Source organism: Clinocottus analis, unplaced genomic scaffold (assembly GCF_023055335.1).
Source record: "Clinocottus analis isolate CAN_PGR_092001 unplaced genomic scaffold, fCliAna1.0.p SCAF_18, whole genome shotgun sequence".
Lineage (NCBI taxonomy): Eukaryota > Metazoa > Chordata > Actinopteri > Perciformes > Cottidae > Clinocottus > Clinocottus analis.
The window spans coordinates 11,315,558-11,324,177 of record NW_027175909.1 but is presented as its reverse complement, the minus strand read 5'-3'; the positions used below and the strand labels follow the sequence as shown (position 1 = coordinate 11,324,177).

Sequence of the window (8,620 nt, the reverse complement as noted above, 5' to 3'; positions counted from 1 at the left end):
AGCGCTGGTGAACCACTGAATTGTCCACGAGAAAAAAACAACTCTGATGGTCTCATGTTGTTAAAGGGGAGTAATTCAATTCAGTGCACCTGCCTCTGGGCATTATTTTGATTTATGTCTGAAAGTAAACAGAAGCAGCGCCCAGGAATGTAATCACTGGTGTTAAATATCAAGCGGCTGCTGGTGCCAGAACCTACGTGACAGGCAGAAAGAAAGCACTGAAAGTTAAAGTGTGTGCCCAAATAAGAATGATTTTCCATAAACCATACACTCACCCCTGTTCATATGCTGTTTCCTCTATAATAGCATTTTATTTGAGGAAATTATACATCTTGGCAAGCAACAGATTAAGGCTAATAAAAGCAATACCAGTTATTTTATGAAACATGGATGGTATTTATTTTTATTCTTTCATTCCTTGTATGTATGAATGACTTCTGGGCTGACATTTACACAGTGTGACAACTGTGGCAGTGTGACAACAGAGGGATACGCCATACCTTGTTGATGTTATTACTACTAAAGGTGCATACCATTCAAATTATCATCTCACACCGCCACTCACAAGACCAGATTTAATATGGTTCAAAATGTTGGAGCAAAATAAATCACAAAAATGAAACCGACTCATGTTTTTTCTTCTTTTTTTCTGACATTTTGGTCTTGGACACAGTTTGACGTTAAAGCAGTACTATCAGGGGGACATAGTCACCATCTTACATTTGTCTTTTATTTCACACACAAATATTAAGACATTAGTTACACAACTGGCACCCTTTCAACAACACAGCAATACAAAATCATTAGATGGAGATCCAGACATTCTTTAAATTGCACAACCAAGCAACATTGTAAACAAATAGACTGTACATATCAAAACTCATTTGATGGGTGAGTCTAGGATCTCTTGATAATCCTGCCGAATGGCCCTGCTCACCCTGTACAGCTTGACTCCCGTCAGGGTGAACACGCTGACCATGATGACCAGGCCTCCGATGATGTCGTAGACAGATGGGATCATCCTCAGAACAATGAGCTGGAGGAACATGGCCACCACGATCTCTAGATGCTGCACTGTACTAACTAAGGCTGGATGAAACTTGTTGAGAGCGTAGTAGACTCCGAGGAACGCCACAGTGGAGCAGATGCAGATCCCAATTAAATAGCCCCAGGTCTCTCCATCCAGAGGAATGATGGGCTCCTGCATGACAAACATGGTGGAGGCCCCCCACACCGTGCCCGTCCAGCCGAAGGTAAAGAGTGCCGTCCACATGCTGACCCGCTCCTTTATGGCTCTATAGACGATCATGGAGAGGGCAGCGGTCAAACCAGCCATCACTGTCATTGTGTAGCCAAAGGCCTCCTTCCAAAACCCCAGCCTGGACTTCTCCTCGTCTGCCACATTCGGCACCATGACCAGGCATAGACCGAACACACTTCCAACCACCGTGACCACATCCGTGTAGCCCAGTCTCTCATCCAGCAACAGGAAGGCCAGTATTGCACTGAAGACTGTGGTAGAGGCACGCCACATGAGGGTGCCATTACTGGGTGGTACTATGGCAAAAGAGGTGTAAGCGCAGGTGATAGAGATCACATTGCACACACCGTAGAAGAAGAGACGCAGTCGGTAGCCCTTAGGGCCAAAAGGGGCCTCCTTGTAGTAGAAGACCACCAGGATAGACAGCACCTGGATGACGGAGCGGATGAAGAGAAGCTCGAGGGAGGGCACTTTAGAGCGGTCGGCTGCTAAACGAGTAATGAGTGCAACGCAACCATGAGCCACCGCTGCCCCAAACAAGGCCATCCAGGTCACCCTGGAGGCCAGCACATTCGCCTCTCCGAAGCTGGCCAGCTGGCCTCCGACCCCCTTGTCTTTTTGCACACTTGGCTGCTTAGGCTGGGTCTCCAAGGTTCCAAATAAAGTCCGGTTGCCTTTGCTGTCCGGCACCAGTTTCTTTCCCACATTAGCCTCCGCGAAGGCGCCAAACTCCTCAAAAGAGGGTGCATCATCATACCCTTCATCGCCAGGCTGAGGGAAGTGAGTGGCATATTTGACTGTCACTGTGTTCGGGTGAATCTTTACCCGCTTTTTGGATCCATACTGCAGCGAGGATGAAGATCCATCCATGTTTCCTTATGCTTCAGATGGGTTATAATCTGAAAAATGACACACAAAACATTGCAATGTTAGCATGAAACTCATTGGGATGAAAATGTGTTGGAATTAATAATCAGTTACAGTTTGCCCCCCCGGGTCTGATTAAATTTCCCTAATCAGTCAAAACAGCTTTTCTGAAACAGAGAGAAATGTAACTCACAACTTGTTTTCTCAGTATCCACCCCTCACACCCACACAAATACACACACCCACACACACACACACACACACACACACACACACACACACACACATGCGTGCACGCATGCATGCACACAGATAAAGCTCTCACTCACTGTATCACCCCTGTCTCACTTACCTTTTACTCTGCCGCCTTACACTTGTGTTGTGGTACTTCTATAAATATCCCATGTGAGCTCAAATAAGCCAAGCAGCAAACACTCTGAGGCTGATGCAGTCTGATGGGGATGGAATTACATAACAGGAAACCACAGAGGGGACGATGCATGAATGTGGGACACTTATGAGCTGAATGGAGTTGCACACCATAAATTATCAAACCCCTGGAACAAGGACTGTGAAAGGGTTAAATGCTGCTGCTTAGTTTCTGTTTCTGTTTCAGTCATGAGAGATTTTGAATGTTTCCTTAAAACAGAAATTTTGTTTAAGGCTGACATAAACAAATGTTGTAATACAATTAACACACACACACACACACACACACACACACACACACACACACACACACACACACACACACACATATATATATATATATATATATATATATATATATATATATATATATATATATATATATATATATACACAAAATCCTGTAGATATCAGGAACAAATATAATTTTCAAATATTTGCAATATTATTACAACTACATTCATGTTGTCAGTCCCCGAAGACACAGCTTAAATAAAACCACAAGGGGGCAGATAGATACTCTTTCTGCCTTCTCTCCTCTTAAATGCAATTGCTCCTCCTTTTGGAAACGTACATGAATAAAACTTAATCTAATAATAAACGATTGTGATATCGTGTCAGGTCGAGGGATAATGACACACAAATTAGCATTTCATCTTTGAGAGTGTGAAAAGAAACCTCAAGTGCTGTGAGCATCACTTATAGCCAATTTAACGATGGCTTGATAAAATACAATTTTCACAAATTCGAGACAGAAAATCACGAACGAAAATCCAGATTTTTCCTTCGATTAGAATTTGTTAAACGCAGGATCTTGCAAGGCACGCTAATTATTCAAATGTAGTTCAACGTCGGTTCAAACTGACAGAGAGCGTCCAGCCCCTTACAAATCCTTATCAATGGACATTTATTAAGAACGGTATATGAGGCGTTTGCATAGTCCGCGTGCAGTAAGAAAAACACAATATCGTCTTACCTCTTGTTGTTCGAACAGTTCCTATTGATGCATAAACCCGGGGTTGTATCATAAATCAAGACCTTGTGTAATCTCTTGATCCTTACATTTGGCCAACTGCCATTTCCCCATCTTCCCCTTCGAGTGGAGCGCCTCTTGAAGATGCGAGCTGCTTATTTGTTCTCCACGCTGCTGATGGACGCCGCCTCTCTGCTGCTGCTGCTGCTGCTACTGAAGCGGCTGTTGCTGAGTGCGATGATGAGGATGATGACGGTGGTGATGATGAAGCTGAAGCGGGCTAGGAAAGCCGGGGACAGAAGCAACTGTCACTGTCACAGACTGTGGGTTCTCCTCCTTCTCATCATCCTCCTCCTCCTCCCCAAGACTGCTTCCCATAGACCCGCTCATTCGTCATCTCTCAGGAGTGAAAAGGGACGTGCGTTGGCCAGTCATCATCATCATCATCATCATCATCATGGATATGGGATTCAATCATATCCAATTTAGGAGGAAGATCAATTTGATCAATATGAAATGAAAGGAATTAAAGCTTTGTGTCCATCTTCCTCCCACATCAGCTTGACATGACGTATAGGGTTTCTCCTTTGCGAGGTTGCTGATTTTCCAGTCTTATTTGCAACATTTTAGTTTCCCCTACAACTGCAAATGGAGAAGATACTGGTTGAAGTTGAATATGTCTTTTATTTGCATCTTGAAGTCATTGGGATTCCCATAACCCTCTCCGGGACCCTCTCATTTGCTCCAAGAAGAGTCTTACGAGACCGCTGGTTGCTTGTTGTGTGCGGCGCTCATTTCTCTATACTTATTGCAAACAGCCAAGAACAGCGTCTGTTTTAAGGACCATTGCTTTTAACCGTCACTTTCTAAATACAGTGATCGAGTTAATGGACGTAAAACAACCTCAAAGTAAAGGCAAAGTTGCGCATGCAGACTGTGGGTAGATGAAAGGCAGCCAAACATTACATAGTCACTTAAAGATGGGGGGAAGTTGAAAGCACTACAATTAGATTGTTGAGTTTACCCCCCAGGCAATGCAACAGGAACCTCGGCTGGTGATTCAGACCATGCTGCCACGAGCTGGAGAACTGCTGTGACTTTATTTGGCACAGAGCACCGAGGAAGGTGATTTGTGATGATGTGGTAATTAACTCTGTGTCAACATTTACATTGAGCTATTTATAGCGAGTCAGATGGCAGGGCAACATCATTGACCTACTTGGGGTGCAATCATTTTCATGACTGTTCATCACCTAATAAACTATAGTCAACGTTGCAGAAGATAAAAAGATAATGGTGCTTTGGCATCAACAAAATAATGCTTTATTTTTGAGTTAAAGTGGATGTTTAATAACCTATATACATTTGGTTTAGATGGAGCATGGATAGAAAATATATATATTAGCATATAACTATCTGAGCTCATCATATTTATGTGCCATTCTGAATAATTAAAACATCAATAAATAATTTAAAGCATGCAATGAGAGTGTTATTCGTTTCACATTTTACTTATTGAAAGGACACATATTTCCAAAAATGTCAAACGTCCTTTCTGTAATATTTGTTGATTTTGAATAAGTTATCTCAAGTTTTCCACAACACACGATGTTCAAAAGGACTTCTAAGGTGTGTCTGAACCTGCACCTGCTGAAATGTTCAGGGTCTGTGTCACAGGATTAAATTGAGGGAAGATTGATAAGCCATAAAACAGCATCACAGCTCATCAATAAAACTGGGAAGCAGGAGCAATGTGTCCTTCCATTTGACCACCACGGTGCGCAATCACCACATAATCATAATAAATGGATAGTTCTTATGATGAAGTAATTAACTTAATTCAGACTGTTCGGAAGAGTTCAATGAAGTGATAAGCTGGATAGTTTTTATATTATCTTACTTCACAGGGGAATGCATCTGCTCTATTAAATATCTCTAAAGAGATAGCAACACCTTAAGCTTCTTTAATCCCGACCACTCCTTTGATGTCAGGCAGCTTTAGCGGGGGCTCCGCTGGCAGAGGCTCTCCTTAAAAATATCCTTATATTGATTGAATTGTATATCTTATAAATCGCTTGTATAGCGGGTATTGGCTGAGATCATCAACTAGCTATGTGAACAATTTAAAACAGATGCGAGCACACGATGAAGGTGAATTACTGGCTGGCAGGTCGTGTTTGTTACCATGATGTAGTATGCTGTAGTGCAGCAGGTTTTAGTGCAGCTTCGTTGCAAAAAAGCACATTTCAAGACTAAAAAAAGCCAGCACACATAACTAATACTGATGCAGACTGCATATGAACAACACCCCACTTACATGTGATTAATGAGTGAAACAAATCATCAAGTCATGTGCAAAAGTTATTTCACTACTGCAAAGAGGCTGCGCACACGTGAGTAAAAAACAAGACATTTTTTAAACTTCTATACTGTGAACCTTTGAAAGGTTTAAATGAGCATTTCCATTTCTATGGAAGCTATCAAATGAGCTACAATTCCTTCCCAATCTATGCAACTGTCAGCTGATATTTATTGTACTCTTTTCTTCAATTTCTTATAAGGTTGTTTTTTTTACTGAAAAGGAAATTGTATTACCCGCTCACTCATTTTGCTGAGCATATTAGAGAAAATATTAGAGCCTTGGTGTGTTTTCTATTGATCGCCTGTATTTTTCTTTCCCAACATGTCCTCGAAAGTCAAAAAGGCTTTCACGACGAACGTGTGGCTTATTTATCTTCCGTCTGGGGCCTTGGCCATCTGACACTGATGAAGCAGTTATATCTCAGTTTTATTAGCCGGAAAGCAGAAAAGGACAAACCACCGTTCCATCCACTGGTCCACTGACTGACAGGGCTTATATGGAAACGTAAGGATTTGCAGTGTATGGAAGGGGAGAGCAGGGCTATCACTGACATGGAGCAAACAAAGGCTGATGAATGGAAGATGGTGGCTTAAATAGGCAATTTGTGTGTGGGTGGTGGAAGAATAGATGTGGTTCGTTTTGTGCTTACCGTTATGGCTGAGGATGACAGATACCATGGATAGAGACTGAGTTCAAGCATGCCTGGCAATTTCCTTATTAACAAACAGGACCAGGGCTAAATACCTACAAACATAAGTTGCAATCAAATGTAAATCTTATGGATTACTAGTGAATTAATTCAAGATGCTGCAGGTAAGCTGGGTGTCAGACTTTCACTGCGTCTGCAAGAACACACTGTTCCTGTTTGCCCAGCTGTCAAGGACCACGTTAAACTTTTTTCAACATGATGTTACCTGCAGGAATTTCTCTGAGAATAGCTCATCCCCATTGGCAAGCTACCCGCACTTTTGTTTACTTTCAGCAGAGCCCAAAACCAAATAGCGCCTCATACATACCTCAATAAATCATAAATGGGCCAACTCAGCAGTTTGTTCTAAATCGAGCCTTTTTAAATATGTATGAGATGAGAAAGATTCCTACTTTTGTGAAGAGGGGCTTCTTTTTGGGGTTTAATTTACTCTTTGTTTCCCTGTCAATGTTCTCAAGGTGTAAAAATCTGGTCACACACATTAATCATGAACATGTATACTCATAAAGCATACAATGTGATGCATGTTATAAGCTTTAATACACAGATTTCATCACAGTGTGATGCCTCGACTTTAGCATATTAAAGTAAATATTAATCTAAATTAACAGTCATCAGTCCTCATAGTTACTGTATCACAACTTAATATGAAGTGTGTACTTTAAAAGGTCAAAAGACATACTTTTACTCATACACATTATTCATCCTGCACTTACCCACAAATATAATTCCAAATTGACTGGTGGAAGCTTATTATTATTAAAGAGAAAGCTGTTTAAACATTATTTTTTTAAGAACCATTCCATACCCCTGATCATACTTTATAGCAGATGATGAGTTTTAACACATATCCTTTTGCATTTTCTGTGCTATTATCAGCTCCTTAGAGCAGACGATGTGAAGCATAATTGGATCCTGAAGCTCCGGCAGTCGTTCATTTTCATTCTCCTTATTTTAGTTGTGCCTGTGAGAGTTCTTTATGACTCAATAGTCAGTAAAGCTCAGTTCTTTCTGAGGGAATTTCAAATCAAAGCACCATTTGGGAAAATTGCACAGTGGTCTGCCATTACTTTGAGATGTCTTCCAGGAAGCATGTACCTTCAGACTTTGATGAGTGTGATCAGTTTAAAATGTGTCTCATTTGTTTGTATTGTGTGTTTGACATCATCCTAATTTGGATACTATGGGATAATTGTGTTTTCACGGCCGGAGATTATGGAAATTATTATATATTCAAGTTGCCAAAAGAAGTTTAGAAACGTATAGAAACGATGTTTAAGAATCCAAAAGATGCAGTTAAACTTAAACCACTGATATACGAGCTGAAAATGTCACCCAAGGGAGAAGAGGATGTACTTGCGAACAGTTAAATGTATACCTTTCCCATCACGACTATATGTGGGTGGTCAGGTGGACAGGTGGCACGTACACGAGCAGGTGCGTCACATAGCCTTCAACACCTTCTAGTGGCATCTGACATTTAATCCTGACATGTCTCAGAATCGGTGACATTATGAGGTGAGCCAGGGAATCACTGACTGTGTGGTGTAATCAAATCTACAGCTTCAAATGAGAGTGCACACATGGAGAAGTCGTCTTCAGTTTTCACCATGGATAGACATTAAGTCAAGCATATGCGTGAGTAACCATGTGTGCTGAACCTCTGTGGCTGTTCAACAGAGTGAATATTTCTGCTTTTGGAGACAAAAACAAAAACATGTCCATCCAGGAAGACTACCATATATAAAAAAAGAAAAAGAAAAAAAGTACTACTGTGCTGGACAAAACAACAACATCTTCTTCTTTATCTTAGAATGACATCGCGAAGACCATCTGGAACAGAAACATGCAGTTTTGCCCGAGGTTTCTGGGTTTAATTAGCCTGTGCCTCATCCCCATTACACTTCTGCCACAGAGCAGCCTGCGAGGCCTGATGGGGACATCCTTTGTGTGTATGGGCTGTTCTATAATGCATGCGGCGCTTCTGACTAGACGCCTCCTCTCGTGAGAATGCCCTTT

At 41.5% G+C, this 8,620-nt stretch overlaps 1 protein-coding gene across 1 annotated transcript; it reads right to left on the bottom strand.

Moving 5' to 3' along the window:
• Window positions 1–708: 708 nt before the first annotated feature.
• Window positions 709–3,914, bottom strand: slc35g2b (solute carrier family 35 member G2b). Its single transcript, XM_068581265.1, has 2 exons — window positions 3,534–3,914; window positions 709–2,160 (listed from the first exon to the last, which is right to left on the bottom strand). The coding sequence occupies exon 2, from the start codon at window positions 2,129–2,131 to the stop codon at window positions 881–883; it is 1,251 nt and encodes a 416-aa protein (XP_068437366.1). The 5' UTR covers window positions 2,132–2,160; window positions 3,534–3,914; the 3' UTR covers window positions 709–880.
• Window positions 3,915–8,620: the final 4,706 nt, after the last annotated feature.

Coding starts and splice junctions, on each gene's coding strand:
- slc35g2b (XM_068581265.1), bottom strand. CDS start 2,131: ATGGATGGATCTTCATCCTCGCTGCAGTATGGATCCAAAAAGCGGGTA.